The 26,356-nt window shown below is 41.5% G+C and overlaps 6 protein-coding genes across 9 annotated transcripts in view; 4 read left to right on the top strand and 2 right to left on the bottom strand.

The window, feature by feature from the left end:
* The first annotated feature begins 7,499 nt into the window (after positions 1-7,499).
* On the top strand, positions 7,500-12,082 carry LOC135160080 (uncharacterized). Its single transcript, XM_064116256.1, has 5 exons — positions 7,500-7,976; positions 9,078-9,368; positions 9,940-10,164; positions 10,604-10,873; positions 11,167-12,082. Exons 1-5 carry the CDS (start codon positions 7,750-7,752, stop codon positions 11,357-11,359), a joined length of 1,206 nt encoding a protein of 401 aa, XP_063972326.1. The 5' UTR covers positions 7,500-7,749; the 3' UTR covers positions 11,360-12,082.
* A 101-nt stretch (positions 12,083-12,183) lies between these two features.
* Positions 12,184-13,669, top strand: LOC135160085 (N-glycosylase/DNA lyase). The gene is made up of 2 exons (XM_064116263.1): positions 12,184-12,502; positions 12,606-13,669. The coding sequence occupies exons 1-2, from the start codon at positions 12,396-12,398 to the stop codon at positions 13,483-13,485; spliced, it is 987 nt and encodes a 328-aa protein (XP_063972333.1). The 5' UTR covers positions 12,184-12,395; the 3' UTR covers positions 13,486-13,669.
* LOC135160086 (SPRY domain-containing SOCS box protein 3-like) lies at positions 13,517-15,707 on the bottom strand. 2 transcript variants are annotated; one of them, XM_064116264.1, is made up of 4 exons: positions 15,374-15,707; positions 14,696-14,886; positions 14,047-14,560; positions 13,517-13,898 (listed from the first exon to the last, which is right to left on the bottom strand). In XM_064116264.1, the coding sequence occupies exons 1-4, from the start codon at positions 15,456-15,458 to the stop codon at positions 13,750-13,752; spliced, it is 939 nt and encodes a 312-aa protein (XP_063972334.1). In that variant the 5' UTR covers positions 15,459-15,707; the 3' UTR covers positions 13,517-13,749. The 2 variants fall into 2 exon arrangements, with proteins under 2 accessions (XP_063972334.1, XP_063972335.1); XM_064116265.1 differs by having other exon boundaries at positions 14,047-14,500; positions 15,374-15,694.
* Positions 15,708-15,989: 282 nt separating this feature from the next.
* LOC135160061 (uncharacterized) lies at positions 15,990-19,916 on the top strand. Its single transcript, XM_064116226.1, has 5 exons — positions 15,990-16,288; positions 16,509-18,218; positions 18,319-18,680; positions 18,747-18,847; positions 18,964-19,916. The coding sequence occupies exons 1-5, from the start codon at positions 16,235-16,237 to the stop codon at positions 19,017-19,019; spliced, it is 2,283 nt and encodes a 760-aa protein (XP_063972296.1). The 5' UTR covers positions 15,990-16,234; the 3' UTR covers positions 19,020-19,916.
* LOC135160060 (SWI/SNF-related matrix-associated actin-dependent regulator of chromatin subfamily A containing DEAD/H box 1 homolog) overlaps positions 19,739-26,356 on the bottom strand; it is a 117,121-nt gene continuing 110,503 nt past the window's right edge. The window contains exons 1-6 of one of the 3 annotated variants that reach the window (XM_064116224.1): positions 23,750-23,880; positions 23,067-23,170; positions 21,001-22,804; positions 20,541-20,936; positions 20,325-20,431; positions 19,739-20,200 (exon numbers count right to left, since the gene is read on the bottom strand). In XM_064116224.1, coding sequence (XP_063972294.1) covers positions 20,061-20,200; positions 20,325-20,431; positions 20,541-20,936; positions 21,001-22,804; positions 23,067-23,170; positions 23,750-23,763 — 2,565 coding nt within the window. In that variant the 5' untranslated portion in view covers positions 23,764-23,880 and the 3' untranslated portion in view covers positions 19,739-20,060. Of the gene's footprint in view, positions 20,201-20,324; positions 20,432-20,540; positions 20,937-21,000; positions 22,805-23,066; positions 23,171-23,749; positions 23,881-26,356 lie in introns of those variants that run through there. The other 2 variants (XM_064116222.1, XM_064116225.1) reach the window with 2 other exon arrangements.
* Positions 23,931-26,119, top strand: LOC135160074 (notchless protein homolog 1). Its single transcript, XM_064116251.1, has 4 exons — positions 23,931-24,126; positions 24,281-24,694; positions 24,820-25,313; positions 25,460-26,119. The coding sequence occupies exons 2-4, from the start codon at positions 24,352-24,354 to the stop codon at positions 26,057-26,059; spliced, it is 1,437 nt and encodes a 478-aa protein (XP_063972321.1). The 5' UTR covers positions 23,931-24,126; positions 24,281-24,351; the 3' UTR covers positions 26,060-26,119.

Genomic DNA, 26,356 nt, shown 5'->3' with positions numbered 1-26,356 from the left:
ACAATTCTTGAGAGGATGAGTATTTATCATTCGACTTGGTTCGGAAAAACTTCAAATTTTCATAAAATATAAAATATGAAAATTATTTCGCCTGTACAGTATCAAAAACAAACAAAGGAATTTTTATTTTTAGATTAAATGGTAAGTTATCGACTAGAGAGTTGGTTATCATCGACTGCAGAGGACGTTATTATCGACAATGCAGTAAATTACCTCACTAAACGCACATGATGACTAATTGCTAATTCCAATTACACCATCACATTAAATTGTTTCATCTTTTTCTGATCGATATCCAATTAAAATATTTACCGAAATTTGAACAGAAAGAAAATATTTGCCGCAATTTTTTAAACATTAAAACCGGTTCAATATCAAAAATATTGACAAAAACTAAAACATTGACGATCATCCACGTAATTGTCTTATCAAGTAGTTGTTAAACGAAGAAAGTGTTGCCCTGTCAACGAACCAAACTTTGAGTTCATTTTAAAAAATTAATTCATCTGCGCACTGAATACTAAACAAAAAAACATAAAATTAATTTAAAAAATGCCTGACAACGGAGGAAACGTCAAGAAAATTTTTTAAAAATCAGAAAAATGGAGGTCTCTGGAATCAATAGACTTGAAATCACCAATCGACAATAGGATGAATTTCCAGTTCGTAGAGTAATTGATACATTACAAATCGTCCCACCAGGGACCTGAAGGACAACCGATACGCGGGAGGGGTGCAATACTACAGTTGAATTTTGTGATACCCCATGACGGTATCGCCTTTACGCTTGGCTACTTCCATTCCCCCGTCCCTCGTCCTACCATCCCCCCCCCCCCTGCCCCAAAATGACAAAAACAATTCGCGTGGCCCCTCGTCACTACTCTCTGTCCTGACCCTGAGGAGAAAAAAACCCCGAGGGAGGAAGAAAAATTTGTGTTAATTGCGCTTTTGCTATGGTCAGGTGTGAAATTTGTCTAGTCAGAAAGTCGATAATTTCTTGGGTCGCGAGTGAATGAATGGGATAGAAAAAAAAAATTGCCGCGACTGAATGGGCTTTTGTTTCCGGAAAGAGAATGTTCAGGTAAAAATCACCTGGTAAAAGGATCTTCCTCACCGCTTTCAATTAATTTTGAATTTTCAAAATTAATTTATCAATTTTATGGTCCGTAATGGGCGGAATCAGAAAAAAACGATTTGAAAATTGTTCAGGATTCAGGGTTTTAGAAATTTTTCAATTATTATTTTTTTTTTTAATTTGTTATTAGGCTGTTGGATTAAAGGCCCTCGGTTTCCAATTTTTCTGTTTCTGGAAGTATCGGTTGACCGTGGGCTTCGCGTATCAATTAAAAATTTCATTTCCCAGAACAACCCATATTTTACACCCGAAATATCATTATTATCCCGGGAGAACACCCCTCGCGGCGTCATTCGATCCCGAAAAAATTTTCTCGGCCCATAAAAATGAGAGTCAACGGGTGGCACAAATGATAAAGTGTAAACTCCATCATTCAGACGAACGCACATATTCGAATCTCTACCTGGGAGAATTATACGAGAAATCCTTGACGCAAGATCGTTCACCCCTCAGCCCGGGCTCCCTAAAAATCTCTATCGATACTTCACTCCTGTATCCGGAGACAAAAATTCCTCAAAAATCACTTGCCAATGACCGCTCCACCTTTCCCCCTCCACAAGTTTAATTGTCCAAAATTGCTGTTCGTATAGGGCAAGGAAAAATTGTAACTGCAATTGTAACTGTAGTTTTCCTCGGCTGAAAAAGGCCCTTTTCCCCACAGCGACAGGAAAATTTCTATCGACACCATAAAATATTTTTCCATATTCATATCTATATCTATTCCCACAACAAATTAATAAAAAAAAGAAAACCCGTCATCGTTTTAAAATTATTTGCTCCCCCGTGTCCTCAGCAAAAATGATGAAATTTATTGTTGAACGCTTGAACGAACGGTTTCCAATATATTTCCATTATTGTCGGAGACAATGGTCTCTTCACACCGAGGATAACTTTGAAATGTTGTCCCGATGAAGCGTTCCCCGTCACTCTTCAACGGGAGAATACAAGACTGAAAAACCTTATCTTACCCACGTTCACACGAAACGCTTTTACTTATCTCACCGAAAATGCTGTTCCCGATAGCATTCACCTCTCGAACGCACCATCACCTCTCTCCATCCCGACCCCTCATTTCACCCGGAGAACAGTATAATCATTCCCTAATTGAGTGGTCCGACCAGCGAAGAAAGACCCACCTCTCCCCCTCCTTCATTACATCTATTGATTGAATACGAATTTTCGATAAATAAAAAATTAAAATTCATACTCGAATCATTTCGATATTATTCAACAATCCCTCACCATAATCCGATATAACCCGTTAAAAAAAATTTCCCCTCGGCGTAAAAAAAAAGTCTGGCACCAATCACCGAAGTATCGATGACAGGCTTTGGTCCGATGGCCCCGCAGGTATATCAAGAATCGTCGGAAGAAATGAGGACTGGGCCCTGGGGCTGCCTAATTAATTTTTACGGCTTCGTCTGGCCCTCCAGACATTCCTCCGATACCCTTTTATCCAACTGCAGTATCACTGGTGTCTAAGGCCCCCCCGGAGCCACCTGATATCCACCAACTCCCATCAATCGTCCAGCGACTAATTTTTTGACAATCAAAAAATTCCGGACACCAGTTGGAGGATCCTTTTCTCGGACGATTCAATGTCCTGGGAGTTTCTGAACTGATACCCAAGGGTGAGGGGGGAGGGTGTCTGAGGACATTTTAATTGCCTTTGTCGTTGTTCTTCCTCCATCGAGACGCGTCGAGGGGAATTGCACCGGGAATTACGCAATTATCCGCTTTACACTGGAACTATTACTGGGTAATACACGCACTCCACATGTGGAGACGAGATTTTTCGAATTTAGTGAGGTTACAGTAGGGGAGTCGGTGTATAAGATACTTCGGGAGACGAGGGTTGAAGCAGTACCTCCACTCTTGCGTCTCCAGCACCTCCAGAGGTGGTGAAAATGGCAAAATACAGTGGGACGTGCGGAAAACGTCTTTTTTCCGTGCGTAGGGGGTAATGGTATTTTTGTGCACTGATCTTCCCTTCGTTGAGGACGAAGGGAAGTGAACGGAAGGCAACAAAAATCGATAAATTAATTGCTAAATTAATTGATTGGGAATTTTTTCGCTCTAATTATCATTCCCTTCGGATTATTTGACGCCTAAAGGAGGTCAGCCGATGTTTCTGGTGACTTTGAGATGAACTTCTGTCGGATCGGACAGCTCAGTTGGTCAGACACTCGGCGCGGTACTGGGGAGACCCGGGTTCGGTTCCCGACTGGGATAAAACGGACATTTTTCTCTCTAATTCTAATTTGCTCCATCAATTAAAATTTGTTTAATGTACTTTCCTGTGGTCTCTGATTTTTTCATCGGTCGTCACGCGATACTGAAAGGCCCAATCGCCGTCGGGGTCAGGCGTAAAAGACGATCGGAGTGATAGCGATCACCAGGAGTCCAACGGTGTCTCAAGGATCAAAACCCGCTTTCACGAGGGGGAAAATAAAAAAAGAATTGGAGAGCAGGGAAATTTCAGGGGCATTACCGGCCGCTGTAAGTTTCACGCGTTGGGAAGTACATCTCACCGTATTTCTTTGATCCTAAGTGCCCTCCACTCCGATAACTATCAGAGAATTATTCATGTTTACTCAGGGCGGCTTCTCTCCCCTATGAATGTATGAATTTTCACTTAATTCCATTTTTTCTCCTCGTTTATTTATTTTTTTTTCGCTTTTTCTGCTTCTTTTCGTCGTTGGGAAGAGGGGGATGCACGAGGGGCGTCATGCATCGCCTGTCCTGATTTTCACCCGCAGGTTTGAGTACGTGGGGATCTTCACGGTCAATATAATCCCAGTACTAGAAATGAAATTAGTATGGTATTGAGAGGACACCGGCGGCTGTGGTAACCGAAATATCGGACCGACGCAATTTCCATGTCCTGAACAGTTGCAGTAAAATCCTCATCGTTTTTATAATAATAAAATAATAAAGTGATAAAATTTGAAAAGTTGAGTTTAGGGAATTCACTAATGATTAAGAATTAATTACGGGATAATGGCGAATCCTTTGGTGGTATTTTCTCTCGCTTTTTATATTCAACATTAATTTTTTTTTTCACCTCGCCCCTTTCACTCCGATGCACTCAGACCGCAGGAGCGTCAATTGGCGAGGTTCCAAGGTCGAATAATGTTACATTTTTTTTTTCTGCTTTTGGGGCGTTGAGGAGGAACCGGAGATAAAAGTTTTTATGCCGTTGATCCGCAGGACTGGAGTTCTGGGTGAAAAGGCATCAGAGATGTTGGGTAATTGATTACTTTTTCATCAGGTAAGTGAATGCAGAATAAAAAACTCGAAATTTTTTCAGTGAAACGAATTTCCGGGCATTGAGAGTGAATAAAAATAAATAATGAAGAGGAATTTCAGAATTGAGGGTTTCCAGTTGTTATTTATCGAGCGAAAAATCAGTCACAATTATTTGATATAATTTAGCGGTGAGTGGTTTATTGTAAAATTCATTGAAAGACTGAAAATGGTTGTCCATTGTCCTCGGTCTCTCGACAGTTACGGGGGGTTGACTCCTTTTTCTCTTCCCTTCGAAGGGGCAAGACGAGGAATTACATTCAAAAGTGACTCTGCCTGAGGTTCTCCTCGGGCACTCAATTGTTCGGGATCACTCGAGGGTCCACTCCCGCGTACCCACTGCCTACCGACACCTACTTCAACAGTTCCCCCCTCAGGAGAAAATGTGTAAAGGAAAAAATGCTGAAGAATATTCCAGAAAATTATTTACACTTTTTCAAGTTCCTTGGGCTCAATGGGACCCTTGAGTGGTGAATTTTTTCAGTCGGGAGATATTTGACCGAGAAACGGTACATGAAAGCCGTAATATTTGCTCAACCTACAATTTCCACTCATTCATTTATTTATTTATTTTTTCATACCGAATGTTCACTGGTTTTACTCCACTCAGTAATTTCGTTTGATGGATTTTTTAATATGAAAAATCAGAAGTTTATTCGGAGCTTCAGCGAAGAATGTTCTGCCCGAGGGTGGGGTAATTTACATGGATTTACATGGGATAATCTGGGATAAAAGAATTTGGTGGAAAAAAACTCAATTTACCGGTTGTTAGGGATATTCGGGCGAAAAGACTTGAATTTCGGGGTTTAATAGAACATTTTTTGGAACATTAAAGTATATTTGTAAAGTTTCAAATTTTTTCTCCTCAGGGAGAGAAGAATTCTTGAAAAATGAGGCGCCTGTTCCGTAATTTTCCCTTCAAAATAGCATTCGGTAAAAATGACGGAATAGGTCCGCGATTTTTCAGGAAAAATGCCAGAACATTAAGTGAAAAAACGCGTAAATTTTCCCTCATTTTTACTGGATACTCTTTTCACTGATAGATTACGGAAGGGCAGGTAAAGGACAGGTGTATAATTAAAAAAATAATTGTGTCGCATGAACAATTGCGGAAACTCAGTGATAAGAATAGTAATTTATACGTCTCACCGGATGTTAATTTGATAACGTTTTCGAAAAGGGCCCGGGTAGTGCAGTGAGACTGTCCCATTGGTACATCGTCAATCGCTCACTTCTACGAATTGTTCCTGATTAATAAAACTTTATTGCGCTTTATCTGCTGACCGGGTCTGCCCTCATCATCCACTAGACGCACTGGGCGGTCAAATTCCGGATAACTCAAAATAAATATAAAAACTTCTTGACTTTAATTCCGATAAAATTCCCCGAATTTACATCACTCCACGATACGAATGACGTGTTCGCAATTTGTACCGTCTCCCAATGTACTGTATCGGACATTTATCACTTATCAGTTGTGTTTCTGACATTTAACATTTACCTTGACCATTTACCCATGAAAACATTGAAAAAATCAAAATCCTCATTTGGCGTTCACACGAGTGAAATAAAATCGCCTTTTTTCTCCTCTAACATCCGTCAAAATTTACGATTCAAGACACTCAGGAATCATCACCCCCTCGCCTCCTCTGATATTCAGAAAGCTGAGAAAATTGTTTATTTAATCATTCAAATTCCTCGCCTCCCCGAGTGTACGACAATCCCCAGTGATCTCTATGATCTGTTCCCGAAGCTGTCCCTCGGGAATTGACTGAGATTTATAACTGCAAAAGGACATGGTACATCAAGTCGTAACATTTGTACCCCCTCTCGGCACTCACCCTCAACTTTTCACCCCTTCAACCCCCATCCCCCCCCCACCGACTCCTTCCGCCCGCTGTGTCCCCTTTTCCCAAAAATGCCATGGGATGACTGCGAGATAACATCGCGCATTCATTTTGCATATATCTGTCTTGTCCCTTCTCTTTCGAGCACTGCATACTAATCTAGCCGTTCATTTATCTCAAAAAATCGTTAGTCCATCGGATTAAATATTAATCATCAAAAAAAAAATCCGCAGAAAATCCTCCGGACAATAATCACTGGATTGATCGGTGATTATTAATTATTCTGATAATTGATCATACGTTTTAAAAATATTTATTCCTACTTTACCACTTGAGAAAATGAACTTTAAGGTTTAATTAACATACCGACACTCATTAGGTCTCTTTTTTATCGTGGCGTGTTGCAAAAAGGGGGCCGGCAGCCCCTCCCTTCCTGAGGAGGTGTTTTCTGAAAAATAAAATTTAGTTTGAGATCAATCGTTTTTTTATCACGATCGTTATCGCAGACAGAATTTTTTTAATATTTTGGATGTCATTGGAGTCAATCGGACGGTTTGATTTTAAATGAAGTCGAACTGGGCGATTTCAATTGTGAGAATTGGGAGAAAATCATTGGAAAATTATGTTTTTCCATTGATCGGTGCATTCTGAATGCGAATGAAGGGGAAGAGAATCGTCAGGAACGGAGACACCTCGGTGTGGCTCAGGAAGTGGTGGGGAAAAACCGAAAAAGCCAGCCGAAGTGGTACTGAACAAGAGGCGCGCGATCTCGTGCGATTCAACTGTACCACGAGGGGGATTTTTGCCCTGGTAGTGGTGGGCAACTGTTTTGGGATGCTGGACAGTGCCAGGACGTAGGCCTGAGTATCAGTCGGGTCGTTAAGGGAGACTAGACATCAGCGGATCGAGAGGTGTCACGAAAGCTGATTTTTTCAAGTGATTTTTTAAAAATTTTGTTAAATCGGGATGAAATACTTTTTTACGTGGATCATTCGATGTTTATTAAATAAATCGTTAAGTTGACATTAAACAATTTTTTTTATCAATTCATTTGTTCAGGATAACCGGGGATTTTTGATTGTGGGCTCACGGAGTGACGTGAAGTGAATTCTGGAATTTTAATTGATTTCTTGATTAATTAAAATTAATGCACGAGTGAGGGGTGGGGGCCGCGGTGATACCGTTTAATGGCCCACGAATATTTGTGTTTTCTGGTTCCTTAAGGTGGTTGCGACCCGCTTCATCCAGTTTTCCTCGAGACATTTTTTTCCTGGAGTTTTTAACGTGAAATTTCAAAAACATTTTCTACTGGAAAAGCAAAATTTTTCCGGCGTTCGATCGGATTAATTACAAAACATCTGAGCAAAAATATAAAAATCAGTAACGAAAGACCTGACATCACAGTTCTAATAAATTATCGTGTTTGAAAATTTTTGCGAAAGTACAAATAAATAATTGGAGATGTGGTCGTTTGTGAATAGAAATAAACCGGACATAAATCGGTTTCTGGTGCCGGTAGTGAGTGTCGTCCTGGTGTTACCACTCGTCAGTGCATTATCACATCAAACAAGTAGAATTTCCAATACGACAGACAATTTTATTATCACGAAGTCGATGAAAGATGGTGAAATCAACAGAATATTTCATTACCAAGGCATCTGTGGGAGAGAAACTATTCTCAATTGGGGGTAAAGATTTAATTTTATGATATCATTTGTATCAGCAAAATTTTTCTCATCTGTCAATGTACTTTCCCTGCCTAGACCAAAAAATGTCAATTGCGACTCACAACAATCTTCATAGACCGTTCCAATGATACGACTTTCCCATAAAATTAGTTTTACGTCTTAAACCATAAAAGAATAACTTTTCTGTAGCAAGAGGCCGTAAAGTACCCACCTACCCCCCTCCATCCCCCTCAAATGTGTGAAAATATTTCTCTTGAAAAGAAATATTTCCTCGTCAGCGAATGTCCCTAAAATCCATAAAATCCATTTTCCCTCCTAGGCCGTAAAATAAAAATTTATCGTCCCCAGGGAATTCGCAAAACTGTCCATTACTCAGCATAATAATTTGATTTAAAATAATCCTGAGCTCGATCAAAAACAATCGATAATATCTCAGTACAAAAAGCCAATCAATTTAATCCCCACAAGTGCCAAGTTAAGTAATCCACGAGATTACAGACTTCATGTTTTCACTTCTGCTCAAACTCTCACGGGGATGAGTAGCTGAATCCCCTGACCGCGTGAATGTTTTCACTCAGGTATTTTAAACCCTCGGAGAAATCCTTTCATCAGGATTAGACTCCTTCCTTAAATCGCCGAACCATCTGCTCCCCCTTCTCACCACCCTGCAAAAAATTATGAAAACCAAAGATTATAATCAACGTGTCACGCACCAGGATTCGGCTAAAACATCTCTACTCCTGGAATACGCCCCCCCCCCTTTTCCAGCCACCCCGAGCACTCGACAAACGATGAAACTGGAGAAATTTCAAATACAAAAAAAGTTCATCAATCATTCCTAAAAAACTTGACATCTCCACCGCTGAAATTAAATGTACCGTAAATTTATTATCAGCAGACATCGACAAGCTTCACCCGAAAAATAGTGAATAGAAAAAAAAATGAATGGTAGAGACATAAAAATAATAGATTCTTTATGTACCCTCTGGTTACGACAATCATAATAGTAAATCGATGAGAGAAGACATCATTATCACATTTTCCCTCATTTCTCTGTTTTTGGGTGCGGTAAAACTGAAAAAAAAAATCAAAAAAATAAAGAGAGACGAGTGTCGCACTGAGAGAACTGGTCCTTGAGAATGGGAAGAGACTGCAGCTGATTTATGAGGGTGATAATTTGACCGAATGCGTGGACGTTATAGACGTAAGATCAATAAACGAGGATATCTGTGGTGCTGACGACCAAGACCAGAGGTACAAGTGGATTATTCGAGGTAGTCGAGTACCTTCTGTGCTGGATTGGCTTGGAAGTACTTCGGATATAGTGAGGAGGTGCCATGGGGTCAGTAGCAGAGCTAGGAGCCATTTGTTTAGGCAACAATTTCAGAGGAGGTGAGTGGTTCCTTTCTTCTTGACAGATGAATACATTATTTTTATTAATGACAGTTGAGGGGGAGGGGGGGGGGCTCAGCCCCTGTGTGGACACGATCATTAGATTGTGATGAAATCGCCCATCTTTTTATTCTTAACAATTGCTTTTTTTCATTAAAGGGATTTACTAGGGGGCTATGCCCCTCTCTGCTTTGCTAATCGTAGAGGAGCTGGGCCCCTCCGCACGAACCGCAGGCCAAGTCCCTCATAGGTCCCCCTGTAGAACAAGTCAATGTCTTTGTCTGATGAAAATCAGTAAATAAAACATTTGTGAGACCGATTACTTCTTCAATATAAAAAACTCTCGAGTCCATTTCCGATGGTAAAGGGCGTGAGTCTATTGAGTTCCCTTCTATCAAGTTTTTTCATGTAGAAAATAATTCCGTTTTCTGGCATCTACGCCCCCTTCCCCCTGCGATGACTGAATAAAATGCATTCGTCTATTTTTTTTTGGGCAATCGATTTTCGAAAGAAGGGAATGTCTCAATGAAGTAATGATTTTTTTCACTAATATTTTGGGGGAGGTCTGCAGGAGGGTGGAAAGGAGCCTCCAGCAGATGGTGATAGCCCCAGGGACCAAATGGTGTGGTCCACATCATATAGCTGCCGCGTACAAAGATCTCGGTGGACTTGACAGTTTGGACAGGTGCTGCAGACGTCACGATCACTGCTGTCGCTCGATACCGCCTTTTTCTGAGCGTTACAATTTTTGGAATTACATGCCATTCACACTGAGCCACTGCGGCTGTGACCAAAGGTAAGAAGAGTGATTGTTCAGAGCTCTTTGCATGTGAATTAGTACCGGTTTTCAACCGATTTCTCCGCATAATTAGCCGGTACTTTAACACAGCATCATCTGAAGAATAAAAATTTGCATTTGGGTAGTTGACGAGATCGAAGGCTCTGGCTTTGTGCATTCTGACTTCAGATAAATAGCCCGCACCTTTTGAAATTTGTCTACAACAATTGGAAAGTCACCCTGAGCCAATGAGAAAGAGTCTTGACGATTTTAAATGAATATTCCTCTTACAATAGAAATATCGACATGTAATTTTTCGTGGAACTTCTTTTCGATTTTTCGATACACAAAATTTTACAGGAAATGTACAGCTACAGCTTTTCCCTTTGGTGAATTTTAAGTTGCAATTCAGATGAACCTTGAAGTGATTGATCCTTAACGATAACATTATTGACAGAGAATGCAAGGACCCGACAACCCCGAGGGATGGGATAACTCCTCATGGAAGACGGAGAAAGCGAGACGTCTTCATGATACCCGGTACAAAGTGGTGTGGTAGGGGCAATCACGCCACCAAGTACACCAATCTGGGTGGGTTTGGTAAAGCTGACGCATGCTGCAGGAAACACGATACCGCTTGTCGATTTTGGATACCAGCGCTTGGATCACGCTATGGTCTGGCTAATTGGCGTATTTCCACTCTCATGCATTGCTCGTGCGATGAGCGGTAAGAATCTCATCGTATTTAAACAATTATTTATGATAATGCTAAACGACGAGACGATAGTGAATTTCTTTGGTGAACAGCTGAGCCGGGTCCAAGAGGTCGAATCGGAGAGACCAAGGAAATGATCGCCAGTTCTCTCTCCCATTTGACCTTTTCACTGAACTAATACGGTTTTACTGTACCTCGGAAATTGTCGATTTTTTGCTTCTCTTATCTCTCGCTTGTCTTGACATTATCACTCGACATTTGCTGTTGTTTTCCAAGTGATAAACTTGAATAAACTGTTGTTACAGCTTCAGGACCTGTTTGAAAATGGCAGGCACCTCGTCAGCTAATTTTGTGGGGAAAATATTCTTCAACATGGTACAGACCAAGTGCTTCGTATTCAAACCGCAGAAGGTCTGCACCCGCCACTCCTGGTGGGGAAAGTGCGAAAAGTATAAGTACAAGAAGCAAGCGTTCTTACGTAATAATGTTCCCTATTAATGAGCATGACCATTTGGAGAAATAATTTTTTCTCCCTCCAAATGCTGGAAAGTCTACCAAAGAAAGAATAGGACATTGGAACTTCCCAGGGGGTCCGCAGCTGGAGTTGTTCCAAAAGTTCAGGTATCATTGGCAAGTTGTTGCTGTCATCTTCTAGGGCTTAACGAGGACTAAGTCGACGATTTCTTCAAGACACGGTCCACTCGCTAGACAATACAGAGATTTTCATGGTTATTAATTACAATGTCATGGGAATTGTCGGGATATCAGACATATCGTCTCGTTTGGGAGAAAAGGGGAGGGAAAAAATTTTATAGGGAGTCGTACTACTAGTTATAATGGTTGGTAATGGTAATGAAGGTTTGAGGAGATGTCAAAATTTTTTATTGTACTTAAAAATTGGAGAACTCGACAACATGGGATATTGTCTTCTCAAAGAGAGTCTAGTGATATGTGAGTGTTAACGTTAAGAGTTAATCCTAGAGATGAATATTTTGTAGTGAATTTATTCGGTGGAGGCTCAATTTTTTGTATTCAGGGAATCCAAGCATCCCATCACGAAAATGTCTAGGAATCGAAAATGTGAAAAAATAAACTTTTAATATATTCTGTTTTTTTTTTACTTTTTAGGATTTTATTAATTATATGTAGGAAGTTATGCTCATCATTGATAGGAGATGCATGCAGACGTGAGGAATCAAGCAGTCATTTATTTATTATTGATATTAATGAAAAATATTGAACGAAAAAATTGAAAATAAATGCATTCATTTTTACCCCTGATATACCCCTCCCGGTTCCCGCCAAATCCTCCCCCCAAGTGGCTTTGGGCGAAAGTAAACAACCCTGGAATTCGTTTCCTTCTGACAATACTGGATTTTTCTTCGAGAAAACTTCGTTCATAAACTCTTTGAGATTTGTTAAACAATTTTTAAGATTCTTCGAACATGTCTTGACATGGAAAAGTCGAAAATTAGATTTTAGAAGAGAGAAAGCAGTGAATACTAATCATAACCTCAATTGAAAAGTAAACACAATGTCTAAAACCGCGAAGACTAGTTTGAAAATAATTTCTGGAGCCGTTCCCTGCGACAGAAGTGAACTCGACCTCGGGATCACCCTCAAGGGTGGGCAAAGCTTCAGGTAATTATGAAGAAACAATTCAATCACCTTTTTTCTCCCGTAGATTTGTCATTTTTCCTCATGAATTCCCCAATATCAACCAGACGAATCTATTCTCCTCCAGATGGAAAGAAACCCCAGATAAAAAATACCGCGGGGTCCTCGCCTCGTCCATATGGACACTGCATCAGGACACGTCCAAGATCCTGTTCACCGTGCATACCCGCACCCTGAAGACCCCCTCAGCCTGTCAGAAGCATTTAGAAAACTATTTCCGCCTGGAGCTCTCACTGAAAGAGCACCTGGCCCTCTGGTCCTCCTCAGACCCCCACTTCTCAAAATTCTCGTCCCAGGTGAAAGGCGTCAGGATTCTCGACCAGAGTCCTACCGAGAACGTCTTCTCCTTTATCTGCAGTGCCAACAATCACATAACGAGAATAACAAAGATGATCGATCGAATGTGCGAGAATTATGGAGAAAAAATTGGAGAAGTCGATGGAGAAATCCACTTTGACTTTCCTGAAATCGAAAAATTATCCCATGAGGATGTCACCCAGGTTCTCCTGAAGGAGGGCTTTGGCTATCGGGCGAAATACATCAACAATTCGGCGAAAAAATTATTGGAGCTGGGGGGAAACAAGTGGCTGGAGAGCCTTCACAAGAATTCTGGAATTTCTTATGAAGAAGCTAGGGAAAAGCTGATGGTTCTCCCCGGGGTGGGACGCAAGGTGGCCGATTGCATATGCCTGATGTCCCTGGGACACCTGGAGGCCATCCCCGTGGACACACACATTTACCAGGTCGCAAAGGAAACGTATCTCCAGGGATTGAAGAAATTTTCAGCGAGTTCAGGGGTTTATGGGGAGATCAACACCTTCTTCAGGAAGACCTGGGGGCCCATGGCTGGGTGGGCACAGGCAGTCGTCTTCTGCACTAGGATCAAGGAGAACAGGAAGGGACGCGGGGGCATGGAGGGAGGGGGAAAGAGAGCCAGGAAGAGCTGATTTTTGAAAATGTAGAACAAGAACAATCCGATTATAATTTTAAAAATCAATAATTCTATTGAATGACAACTCTCGTTTAATAAAAAATTAGATTTTATATGCCAGCGCTGTTCTCGGAGCATAAAATCAGTATTTTACAATTGTTTAAGAAATTTGGAGTAAAGTAGGATTTTCTAAAAATTAAGGAATTTGTAATTAAAAAAATGAAATAAAACGCGCACTTGCCAAATGATCCATTAAAAAAATTAATATTCCAATTTACTATCATGGAGAACATGGCAGAAGTTTTTCTGTTGAAGACGCAATACGACGCTTCTTTTTCCTCCTGCCGTAGCCCACAAGTGCAAAATCAAAATCGTCTAGGATTAGATACTCTTCAGGAAATTCGTATTCATCTTCGTCATCCTCGTCATCTGCAAGAGGAGAATAAAATAATTGAAATATAAAAAAATAGCTTCAGTTATTATCCTGTTAGGGTAAAAATAAAATGAACTTTAATTCTTGAATTATCTACATTGGAAAGTAAAGAAAAACCCAATATATATTTTTTCAATTCTCTACCTCTATTAATCCTGAGAATATCAGCGAAGATGCTCTGTGTGAGGTACTTGAGCCCAGGGAAGGCCACGTTGAGATAAGATTTCTGACAAGGTCGCAGAATGGCAAGACACTCCATCTGGAGTGAAGCCGGGACTGAGCAGCTGTGTGCGATCCTGACTGAGCTTTTAGCTGCTGTCGAGGAGACCATAGGATAAAGTTCCTGTCCCCTCAGCCCAGTAAAGGCAATCCCCAGGGGTTTACGATTCAGGAAGAACTGGAGAGTTCCCTTCCACGTATCCAGATGGACACCCACAATGCTCCCCTGGCCGAAGGGCATCGCGTAGCTCCGAGACTCTCCTGCATGATGGATTTTACCTCTGTAGGAGAAGCCCCATGAGTCCTTAGTCATTCCCAGGAGAGAGCAGAATTTCGCACCCACGTCTAGCTGAGCTTTGTCTGTACCTACACCGACCATCTGAATGGATACAGCATCAGTTTGCCTTCTGAATGTTACAACGAGGGTCAAATGCCCAGACTTTCTCAAATTAAATTTTGTTTCATTTACATTTTAGTTTTGTTCCTTAATTTGGTTCTTCTAAACAAGTTACTTTTTATAAAACAATTCTTTTCATTAAATAAACCAAAAATTTATGTAGAGATCAATGCTCACCACATCAGTCCCATAAATGGGAGTCAGCATCTTGATCTCCCAATAATGATGTCTGTCCTTGTCCAGCCTCTGATTACCCCTAACAGCAGCAGTTCCATTGCTGTATCCCGGATGAAACTTCACTTCTAAATTGTGTTGTGATAGTTCAGCAGTGCTCGTCACCAGGGTCTCATCCCAGGACCATTCGTGCTCTGGACAGTGAATTAAGATTATAAAAAGTCCCAGATATCACACATGCTTTCAACCCCTGTGACCATTGAAAATATTGATGATATTATTCAATAAATACTATTGACCCTCGTGACTTCAGTTAAATAAAATTTGAGGAAAGGGGGAGAAGAATTGTTGTTGAGGACAACTAACACTGATTCGTGAATAAACAATTATGAGAAAAGTCAGTCATAAAGTGACAAGTATGCAATTTCTTGGAATAAACCCAAAAAATTACATAAATGATCAACAACCACTCTTTCTGTCCCAAGAAAACAAATGATAATCATCAAGAACCCATCAAGGATCATGATTATCAGTAACAATCACTTCCAACTTATTAACAATAACCGAAAACTGCCAGGGAAGTCATCATTGAAGGAAATCGAATACGAAAATGAAGCTCTAAGCATAAATAAGTTGAATTCCCTCTTAACTCATTAAAATTATGTTGCAAAATCCACTCACCTGTTCCTTGTCCACAATCACAAGCTCTCTGGCACTGGCAGAAGCTCTCAAACGCCTGAATTGAAGGATCATAGTCCAAATTCATGTTCAATCCAGGGAAATACTCAATGATCTTGGCAGTAAACACTTCACAACACAAAAACAAGGACCCTTTCTGTCATTTAACAACGTATTTTTGACACTTCTGATCTCGGCTGTTGTGGAAAAAATAATATTGCGCACGCGAGGCTGCGCAGAACCTCTATATGACCCTTCACTCACCGAAACATCTGGAATCTTCTCGTTATTCTCACAATAAAATCATTTCCACCAGAAATTCATGATTTTCTGCATCAGTTGCAGTTTACTTATTTACATAAAGGAGTTTAAGGGTCAAATAGCAAAGGGGAGATGTATTGCGCATTCGTATGTAAATAGCCAACAGATGATTGCTTTTATCAAAATGAACTAATTCTATCGTTTGTACTAGGTTTGCACCCGTTTGTACTGAGCCTAAAAGGTTTCATTAGTTTCTCATTCATTTTTAGAATAAACAATTATTTAAAGAAATTATAATAAACAAAAATTGACCATAGTAAGTTACGACCTCTGTGTACCACCAAAGCTACCAATTTTTACGGTTCTTTTTTGGATTGCTCGACGGTCGATCTACAATTTTGTTGGTTCGTGATGATGCTTGTTTGTTATTCTTAACCTACAAATCACGTAATTTCGCCAAAGTCATTTAGTGGGGGCTAACGATACCTTTTGAAATCAGTGATGAGTGAAAATTTCTTGGAATGAGGTAGAAGCCATGAAAATTTGTTAGAGCGCTGGTGTCTGATGCTTCTTGGGATTTAGAGAGTGTTTGAAAGTAGAAATATGGAGTACAAGAGCTGTATTAGGATACGAGGGGTGCCGATCCTCCCGCCCTTGGTGAGTGAACTTTTTTCTTAGATTTGCTTTGAAGACTTGAGTCTTCAATTGGAAGCTTCACGGAATCTCTGAAACATAAAGTTCGAATTCATCTAGGTGGGAGGGATTTTAATTGACGATATTGATGACAGACAGGTCTTGGGGACGGGAGGAGGGGTGAAAGCAGTTGGGAATCTTGAGAGTATCTTAATCTAATGATCTTCAATATTTTTTCCACAAGATGACAGAGGAGCTACGCTCGGAGATGTCCTACTACAAACAACTAGCCCTCTCCGTCGAGGAGAAGCTTTCCCGTCAACGTTTGACTCCCGAGGGTTCCCCTGACACATTAAAAACTGCCTCGACTCCCAGAATCTCCCGAAAATCCTCTAAAGCTTGGTCAAAGACTGAGGAGACCCTCTCGGATGACGAGACGACCTTGACAAAGTCCACGGACTTGAATAAATACCTGGTTAACCCGTCCGACACATCCGAGGGCTCCTCAGAGACCTCGAAGCCCCAAATCCCCACATCCCTGGACATTGTTCCGATAACTCTAGATCCCCAGCCCCTGAAGAAGTCGAAATCTTCATCGAGTATTCAAAATTCTCAAGAGGAGCCCAGGAAGCTCGTGAGACAGGGCTCCTACACCCTCGACACACCCTCTCCGATGCTTCTGGCTCATATCGAGGTTAACAGACGTGACTACGTGCCTACAGACCAACAGAAACGGAGAGATTGGGGGTTGAATAACAGCAAAGGCACCTGGATGTGCCAGAGTTCCTTGGAAAATGGGATTGGAGAGCCTGGGAAGGCGAATCACAGGGTCAATGGCTCCCTCGAGTCCATTCATGTTGAATCCTCCGGGAGAAATACGAAGAAAACCTTCAGGGGGGCTCTTGGACGCTCGAAGTCCAGTCATGAAGTGAAGAACCGATATCGTGATGAGCAGAATCGAAATCTGGGGGACAGAAGTCGACATTTGGGTAGGAGTCAGGGATTATACGAGGAGAGTAGGAACAGAGAGGGAGGAAATCTAAATTTGAGAAGGAGGGATTCATATTCCGAGAAGATTCAAGATGCCAAAATCGGTGGGAAACATTCCGATAGTCCAAATCGAATTTCCAACTGTCACAATAGAAATTCCAATGATGAAAATCGAAGTTCCTCGAAAAATCAGTCGTTGACTCGGGATATCACGAGTCCCGCTCGAGAATCCAAATCGAGGAATCAAAATTTAGACACAGCCTCTCAGACAGAGTCGACGCCAAAAAATTTGGAAACGAAAAATCAAAATATGTCGTATAATGAAAACATTCGCCTGCAGCATCGAAACGTCGAGTCGAGAGAATTCTACCTGGGGGAGAAGAAGTTGGGAGGCTCCCTGGGGGATCTGTTGAACTCCTCTAACGATATATCGACAAATGAACCTGACGAGAGGATGACAAAAAGTCTCGATATGAATGACTTCGAGGCAGGGACGTCTGAACGACTTTTGGGAGTCTTCCAGGAAATCCAGAGGACCCACGACAGACAAATGGCAGATCTGATTGAGCGCCAGCAAAAGGAGCAGGCGTTCATGCAGCAGGCGTTCGAGAAGCAGCAGCTGATGCTCTTGGAGCAAATCGACAAGACTTTTCCAGGGATTTCCATTATGGAGTTGGTGAAGAGGGTTGGGGAGGGAGTCCGAGAGAGGGTGAGAGATGAACAACGGCTAGAGGCAGAGAATGACCAAGGGTTAGCGGAGAGGGACACCAGGAAGGATTGGAAGAACGAGGATTTCTCGAGTTCCTTTGACTCCGATGGGAGCATGAGTATTAATCTAGTGGAGAGCGGATTGGAAGGGAGCCCGGATGGGAAGATGAGGGGTGTCAGCAGACAACTGTTCCCGTTGGAAGTGCAGACCAGGAGGATGCCTGTGGCCAATGGGGGTCTTCGTGATCCGAGACATGTGAGGATGGCTTTTTTTTTGGAAGGCAAATGTCGAAAATATTTGCCTTTCACTCCCTCATGGGAGAACGTAAAAAATTGATAAGTTATTTTCATTTCAGATTCACGCAGCGACAGTAATAAATGCATATGCTCGTGGCTTTTTGGTTCGTAGAATGATGAAAACAGAGCAAATAATATCACTGAAAAACACTTACCGTGAGGCACTCCACTGTATGTTGAAATTGACCGTAGATGCACCGCTAGAACTCGCAGAATTGAATTTTCACAAGCGTTTGCAGCTGCAGTGTGACGCTGCATCTATGAATATCGTTGAATTATTTTCACAGAGTCCATCGAAGAGAATGGAAATTATAGCTCACGACAGACAGATAAAAAAGGTGAAGACAGACCGTCCTTCTTCCGCCAGGTCATCAATGTCATTTGCCACACAACGGACACTGGCGCGAAAAAAATTGAAAGAGTACGAAAGCTTTGTTTTCACCATTTTGCGATTCCTAATTCGTTTACTTATCTTTTTTTCGTGCAGATTGGGAATTTTTCAACTGCCAGAGGCGCAGAGCACCTCCAGAACTCGATGTCAGACGTGGACATCAAACAATCGAGATAAAAAGTCACCAGGAATTGTTTGTAAGCATTTTTGAATCATAACGTCACCATCACAGTCCTCATACACTCATCCCATCAAATGGATTAAGAAATATAATCAAACGGTTAAAAGCTTCAAAATTACCTTTTGCTTGCAGACAGGGGTATCAAGAGAAGTACAAGCGCTGGTGCCGTCCGGAAGCCCTGGCGATGAGCCCCTCCGAGTGCCTTAACCACAAAAGAAAAAGAAAACATTAATAAAAAGGAAGAGTTTAATATCAAATTTACGTTGATTAAATAACAAAAAAATTTTTTATATCATTTAGATGACCATCGAGTGCCTAAGATGAAGCCCAAGGGAGCGTATTTCCTTGAAAAGGAATTGAGAGGACGTATCTCTGTTTTCGAGGCTATATGCCTCTTTAATAATTTTCGTTTAATTAGTATTATTAAGTTGTTTTTTATTGGATATTTATTATCCTGTCCTGTGATAAAGGATGCCACTGGTTAGTTTATAGATTCATCGCCACATCCAATGTGAATTCCTCTCATTTAATTTAAGTTCTTTTGTATTCGATGGAAATTACTTCCATTTTTTCTAATTTTTTATGTTAATTCAATTGAATAAATCGAGAATTGAAAAAACTGGTTACTGTTGATGGCTGGGGAATATTGTTAGTCAATAATTGATCTACATCCACCCTGGAAATATTGACATTCTCTTAATTTATTAAATTACTAAATTGAGAGATTCTTACAAAATGCATTATTCATCGTATTGAATAAGTGTTCACAAATATTGAACTAAGAAAATTGCTTCATCACATTTTCTCTTCATCGATCTATTAAATCCATAATTGAACCATAAAGTTAAAAATAGTAGTGGAGAAATAAATTGCTGTGATTTAATGTTTATTGCATTCCTAAAAAAAATTATGTTCAATTTCATTTAATTTTTCATTACAATTCTGTTCAGACTTACACCAAGTACACCAATTTACAATAGACATAAACCTAAAATATCAACTGAAAATTATAGAAAAATGCAAAAATGTTGACACAATATTTTCCTCCAATGTGTTCAAACGAAATATAATGTTTTTGACGCTTATGTTATTCCATCGTTTTTGTTTTTCCAAGACAAACTTACACATTGTTATAAATTATCGATTGACTAAATTAGAACATAAATATTGAAAATTGCTTGAATTTTATCTAAAAAAGTAATGATAAAAAAATAAGTAGAAATTGGCTACTAAAATTCGCCATCAAAGCCATTTTGTGATTTTGTGGGAGTCTTCGATGGCGTCAGCGACACTGATTTATTGTGTGGGTCCAGCCCCAGTGTCTGTTTGAGCAGTTTCAATACACTTTTTTTATCCGCATTATCATTCTCTGAAAATGAAATTGATTAAAGTCAATAAAAAATCTCGTGAATATTCTTTTACTGACACCATCACTTTACAAAATAATGAACTGGTCAAGAAGACCTAAAAAATGGGTTTAGAGATAATTTTACCTTCATTCCCAGTAATTTGCCGCTCCAGGTGCAGCTTTTGTTGAGCAACTTCGTACATTCCCTCCTCTATCGTACCCTCCGACAATAGCCGGATGATATTCACTGGTCTATTAAGAACAAAAAAACGATTAATTTCCCATCATTAATTACCTAAGGGCAAGAATTAACAAATTGAGATAATGAATCGACGGGAAGAACAAAGTTAATAGATCTCACTTAGTCTGTCCAACACGATGACACCTGTCCTCCGCCTGTTTATCATTATACGGATTAAAGTCGATATCATGAATAATCACAGTATCCGCCGCAGTCAGATTGATTCCCAGCCCCCCCGCCCTGGTGCTCAATAAAAACACAAAGATCTCCGTGTCGTTCGTGAATTCATCGATGAGATCCTGCCTCTCGACGACAGGTGTCTGTCCATCCAATCTCAAAAATAAATGTCCCCTCAGCGTCAGGTACTCTTCCAGATAATCCAGGATCATGGTGAATTGGCTGAAGATTAAAACTCTGTGGTCCTCTGTCTTCAACTTGGGCAGGAGCTCATCCAGCATCTTCAGCTTGCCAGACTCGGGGATGATCTCCTGGGGTAGGCCGAACCCTCCGAGACATCTGTGAAATATGGGGATGTCACAATAGACAATGAAAAGGGCTAATCCTGCGGACTAAAACTCACCTGTGAACCCTGGTGAGTTCTGCAATCTGATAATCACTCATCCAAAGAAGATCTTCAAAGATAAACTGTGGATTTTTCTGTTTGTACGTCGAATCCTTGGCCAGCCTTTTGGATATCACTTCCACCTTATCCTCATCGTAGTAATCTCTGATTAGCACCGGGTGATTAGCGAGCTTCCTCAGCTGCATCATCATGCCGACGCCGTTGACCTCAGGAGACCTCCCCGCTTCTTCGGAGAACTCCCTAATGAATTTCTGGTAGAGGTCCTTCTGCTTTTTGATCATGGGACACTTGATGATCTTCTCAGTCTTGGCCGGCAAGTCCCTCAGGACCTCCGACTTCAATCTCCTCAGGACAAAGGGTCTCATGATCTCCTTCGCATTCTTCACCTGCTCTTGCTCGAAGAATGGCAACTCCTCGCGCTCTTTTTCACTCTGGAGTTTGGGATTCTTCGCGAAGAGGCTCTTCAGGTCGTTCTGCTTGCCTGCAAATATCGAGGGCATCACGAAGATCAGGAGGGACATGAGCTCGAGGAGATTGTTCTGAAGTGGAGTTCCTGTGAGGAGCACTCGATGCTTGGCGTTGATTCTCACAAGATTCTCGTACCTAATTGTCGACATGTTCTTCAGCATGTGCGCCTCGTCGAAGATTACGTATTCGATGGGAAGAACCCGAAAGAGTCGACGTTCCTCTGGGGTTGACGAGACTAAATTGTACGTCGTTAAGAGAACGTCGACATCGTCCAGGTCACCATTTCTCCAGCCCATGCGCATGCATTTTCTCTCGTCCTGGGAGCCGTAGTACTGAACAACTTTGAGAGAGGGTGACCAACGGGAGAGTTCATTGGACCAGTTCTCCATGGTCGAGCTGGGGACGACGATGAGGTGGGGACCGTCAGAAGGGGAGGGAGAGGTCTCTTTGAGGTACGTGAGGAATGCGATTATCTGGACGGTCTTGCCTAGGCCCATCTCATCGGCTAGGATACCGTTGACGTTCTGGGAGTGCATCACTGCTAGCCAGTTGAGGCCAACCATCTGGTAGGGGGCCAGGGTCAGATCGGGGGAAAGGGTCGATGGCTGAGTGGAGATCATGTGAGAGCCAGCGGATACTGCCTTTTCCATATTCGCAGACAAGCGAAAACACTTTTTCATTAACGCCTCCACGACATTTCTGGTGGCAAGAAGATTCTGCGCCGAGTTCAAAAGTTCAGTATCGAGGTATTTGTTCGTCTGGAATTTCTGGACGAGATCTCTCCAGTTATCGAATGGCCTGGCGTCGATAATGGCCTGGACCTTCTTCTGGGAGCACTGATGCATCAGCAACAGCTCTGCCGATCTCGCAGTCTGCATGAAGCCCAGAACTGCCTTTTTGTCGCCCGTCAAGTCATTGGAGATCTCTGCGTCCGAGTCTTCATCACTGTCGAATACTTTGGTGGTGTAAGTCGCTTCGTCTGAGTCAATATTGATGTCCTCCTCGTCGTCATCTCTTTTTCGGCGTTTTTTCTTCCCCGAGTTCGGGGATTTTTTTAATGGACGCTTCTTCAAGGACTTCAGAGCTGATTTGGCTTGCTCTGTGTTCCAGTTGGAGTTCGTTAGGACTTCTCGAATTTTCAAAGACTCGATATTGGGATATTCTTCACTCAGGTACTTCATCTTCTTTTCTCTCTCTATCTCCTCACCATCGCCCTCTCCCCCACCGGACTTCGGGGGTCCTTCTGAGGTATCCTCATCACTGTCCACAATCCTATTGACACACTTCCTCCTCGGAAGGACCTCAGGACTTGTCAAATTGCTGTCATCATCAGCTGTACGAAAACCAAGAGAAAAATGAAAAAAATCCTTCTTTCCAACAATGGCTCTGGGGTAAAAACTATAGATCCTCAAAAATAACCCTCAAATGAATGAACAATTCAATAAAAAAATCTAGTTTATCTGTCAGAGACAACCCTTCATCAACAAATAAAAAAATAAATTAATAAACAAATGTCTTTAGTCTATACAGAAGCTGTCCTCAATTGCAAACCTTGAGTACAAAGAAGCAAAAAAAAAATGATAAAAAATACTTACACATGTTTAATTTTTTGACGTTCTTCTTTTGAAACCTAAAATTCCTGAGATTACCCAGAAGACTCGGACTACTGTTTCCTTGACCCCCACCGGACATTTCCCGACTATAAAAAAATTCACCCCGTTTTTTATGCCTCGATTTAGACGTCCTGAGGACACCCCCACATTGTTCCAACCCTTAGAGTCTCAAACAATATCTCCAACAGTAAATTTATCCCGACAAAATTTTGATGAACTATTGAAAATAGCAAGAGTACTGAATTTACAAGGTATTAATGAATTATTTGTTGGTTTGATGGCCTCAACGCACGACGCCGAGGCTTTTTTCCCACGAATAATGCCTCCAGGTGCTCGATTATTGGCGGTGAATGCTCGACGCCACCTGGGGGCATCTCTACAAACTCCACATTTCATGAAAAAAAAATCATGAAAGTGTTTTTATACACCAAGAAAAATGGAGATGATGGAGTACTTTTACGATTTCGTCTCAACTTGATAATTTATTAACAATTAGTTGCCATTTCATAAATTATTGATGGCATTTTCTGGAAATCGAAGCAGAAATGCTACAAAAATATTTCATACGATTGACTTGTTCTAAAGTTTTATTAATTTAGAATTTTTATATTTCCTTTTTATGTTATGGGATTAATTTATTGCTATTAGCTAATTAATTATATGACCTTCCTTTCACCATTAGAAATGATTACTCGACGGAGTTGAAGAAGAGCATAATGAAACTTTCGCGAAAACGAGGAAAAATAAATTATTTTGCACTCTCATGTTTTCTCTGAAAAAATTCCAATAATTCACCTTCATTTGTTCTAATTGGTTATTTCTTGGGTTTTCTATTTTATCGATGGAGGAGAGGCATCAGCTGACGTTTCTCCCGCATGCTAGACAGCACGAAGGGGAACCTCCAAAAATTTTGGCGGAAACCCACGTGGTTATTGTTTAGTGTCAAAGTGTGTGACTAAGCCGAAAAAATTCTGATTTTTGAAGATTTGATTGTTCCTTGAATCCTTGAGAAGTGTTGAAGAAATCCCTGGGGCAGCTGCTAGTGAGTTTTCAGAGAAATATGAATGTTTTTGTCAACAGCGTGGACGATATTTCGAACATAACCTAAAATTCATAAGAGATAGAAAAGCTGAATCAGAAAATGTTTTTTTTGCAACAATTCCATATTTATGTGTCACATTTCATAAATGTTTTAGATCATCCTCTGAAGATTGTCAATGAAACCAATCCCTAGTCACTCGTCAACTAATTAAAATAATCGAAGAAAATGCATAAAAGAAAATTAGAGGATGAGGAAGAGTCGAGAGGGGACAAGAAGACAGTTCTCTCTCGTCTGAAATCAGACACAGGAGAGGAGCTACCAGGAGGTCTTCTGGACCTTCCTCTGGACGTGGGGGTCGACAAGCTCCAGCTGATCTGCAATGCACTGCTCGGCCAGGAGGACCCAGTCCCTCTGGCATTTTTCATTAACGACGTGGAAGTCACTGGGACTCTTGGGGAGAATCTGGAAAAAAATTTCTCCACCAGTGAGAACGTCGTCGACATCATCTACCAACCACAAGCTATTTTCAAGGTCAGGGCTGTGACCAGGTGTACAGGATCAATTGAAGGTAATTCTGATACTTCAAGATATTTTCATTGCCCTCAGAATGGATGTAAAAGAGAAATGGATATCTTGGGGATGATTATTACCCTGGAACTTCCAATAATCAAAACTTATCTTCTTCAATTCCAGGTCACAAAGAGGCAGTCATCTCAGTTGCCTTTTCTCCAGACGGGCGACATTTGGCGAGTGGTTCTGGTGACACAACAGTCCGATTCTGGGACATCAATACCCAGACACCTCACTTCACCTGCACAGGACACAAGCACTGGGTTCTCTGCATCTCCTGGTCCCCCTGTGGCACAAAGCTCGTGTCTGCCTGTAAGAATGGGTCTATAATCCAGTGGGACCCACTCACAGGTACCCAGATAGGCAAGACCATGACTGGGCACAAGATGTGGGTGACGTCCATCAGCTGGGAGCCTTACCACAAGAATAAGGAGTGCAGGTACCTCGTGAGTGCTTCCAAGGACACTGACTTGAGAATATGGGACACTAAATTGAGTCAGACTACGAGAGTGTTGGCTGGACACATGAAGAGTGTCACCTGTGTCAGGTGGGGTGGACGAGGCCTTATCTATTCTGGGTCGCAGGACAGGAGCATCAGAGTCTGGAGGGCTGAAGACGTAAGAAACAGTTGACTCACTTCCTTTGACTTTCCTTTTTCGAATATCATACAAATTAGAAGCCATAGGGATGAATTAAACTCTAGGTTGAGCCACGTGTCGCATACACTAGTCCAATAAAAAATTTTTAACAACTCTATTCTCAGGGAATCCTCTGCAGAATTCTCCAAGGACACGCCCACTGGGTGAATACATTAGCCCTCAATGTGGACTACGTCCTGAGAACTGGTCCCTTCGAGCTCGTAGGTTCCTCAGGCTCTTCGGAGGACCCTCAGGCCCTGGCTCTGAGGAGGTACGAGGCAGTAGGAGAAGAACGTCTCGTATCAGGCTCCGACGATTTCACGCTCTTCCTCTGGGCCCCGGAGAAGGAGAAGAAATCAATTGCCAGGATGACGGGACATCAGCAACTGATAAACGACGTCAAGTTCTCCCCGGATGGTAGGATAATCGCCTCGGCGTCGTTTGACAAATCAATAAAACTATGGGAGGCCTCCAACGGTAGATTCATAACATCACTGAGGGGACATGTCCAGGCGGTGTACTCCATCGCCTGGAGTGCAGACTCCAGACTCCTTGTTTCCGGCTCATCGGATTCAACACTGAAAGTCTGGAGCATGAAGACGAAAAAACTTGCTGAGGACCTGCCTGGACATGCTGACGAGGTCTACGCAGTTGATTGGTCCCCTGATGGACTCAGAGTAGCTTCTGGTGGGAAGGATAAAGTCCTGAGGTTGTGGCAGAATTAATTACACTTTGTTCAAAGCTTCAGGTGATTGTTTTTATTCGCAATAAAAATTTTTAAGGAAGTTTCTGATGGTAGTCTTCTTCCTTTTATTCGTATTTTAAGAATTTTTTAAAATGTTAGATCGACCCTGTAGGGTTTCAAAGGTTGTTTTAGACTTTTGATTGAATAGCTCCAACGTGCCTTGTGCAGTCACTGCTCCCTCCAGACCCTTGTTAACGATCATTTGGGCCTGGATGAAGGCTTTAAGGACCTTTGACCATCAATTAAAAAATTACAAAAAAATTTTTAATTGAATGGT

Source organism: Diachasmimorpha longicaudata, chromosome 3, assembly GCF_034640455.1.
Source record: "Diachasmimorpha longicaudata isolate KC_UGA_2023 chromosome 3, iyDiaLong2, whole genome shotgun sequence".
NCBI lineage: Eukaryota > Metazoa > Arthropoda > Insecta > Hymenoptera > Braconidae > Diachasmimorpha > Diachasmimorpha longicaudata.
The sequence above is the reverse complement of the archived record's forward strand: the minus strand, read 5'-3'. Positions and strand labels throughout refer to the sequence as shown.

Coding starts and splice junctions, on each gene's coding strand:
- LOC135160061 (XM_064116226.1), top strand. CDS start 16,235: ATGGAGTACAAGAGCTGTATTAGGATACGAGGGGTGCCGATCCTCCCG. Junction 16,289..16,508: donor TGCCGATCCTCCCGCCCTTG/GTGAGTGAACTT, acceptor TTTTTCCACAAG/ATGACAGAGGAGCTACGCTC. Junction 18,681..18,746: donor GCGCGAAAAAAATTGAAAGA/GTACGAAAGCTT, acceptor TTTTTCGTGCAG/ATTGGGAATTTTTCAACTGC.
- LOC135160074 (XM_064116251.1), top strand. CDS start 24,352: ATGCATAAAAGAAAATTAGAGGATGAGGAAGAGTCGAGAGGGGACAAG. Junction 24,695..24,819: donor GTGTACAGGATCAATTGAAG/GTAATTCTGATA, acceptor CTTCAATTCCAG/GTCACAAAGAGGCAGTCATC. Junction 25,314..25,459: donor GAGTCTGGAGGGCTGAAGAC/GTAAGAAACAGT, acceptor CTCTATTCTCAG/GGAATCCTCTGCAGAATTCT.
- LOC135160080 (XM_064116256.1), top strand. CDS start 7,750: ATGTGGTCGTTTGTGAATAGAAATAAACCGGACATAAATCGGTTTCTG. Junction 7,977..9,077: donor GAAACTATTCTCAATTGGGG/GTAAAGATTTAA, acceptor AAAAAAATAAAG/AGAGACGAGTGTCGCACTGA. Junction 10,874..11,166: donor CATTGCTCGTGCGATGAGCG/GTAAGAATCTCA, acceptor CTGTTGTTACAG/CTTCAGGACCTGTTTGAAAA.
- LOC135160085 (XM_064116263.1), top strand. CDS start 12,396: ATGTCTAAAACCGCGAAGACTAGTTTGAAAATAATTTCTGGAGCCGTT. Junction 12,503..12,605: donor AAGGGTGGGCAAAGCTTCAG/GTAATTATGAAG, acceptor ATTCTCCTCCAG/ATGGAAAGAAACCCCAGATA.
- LOC135160086 (XM_064116264.1), bottom strand. CDS start 15,458: ATGAATTTGGACTATGATCCTTCAATTCAGGCGTTTGAGAGCTTCTGC. Junction 14,887..15,373: donor TGATTGTGGACAAGGAACAG/GTGAGTGGATTT, acceptor TTCACTGTCCAG/AGCACGAATGGTCCTGGGAT. Junction 13,899..14,046: donor TATTCTCAGGATTAATAGAG/GTAGAGAATTGA, acceptor CTCCTCTTGCAG/ATGACGAGGATGACGAAGAT.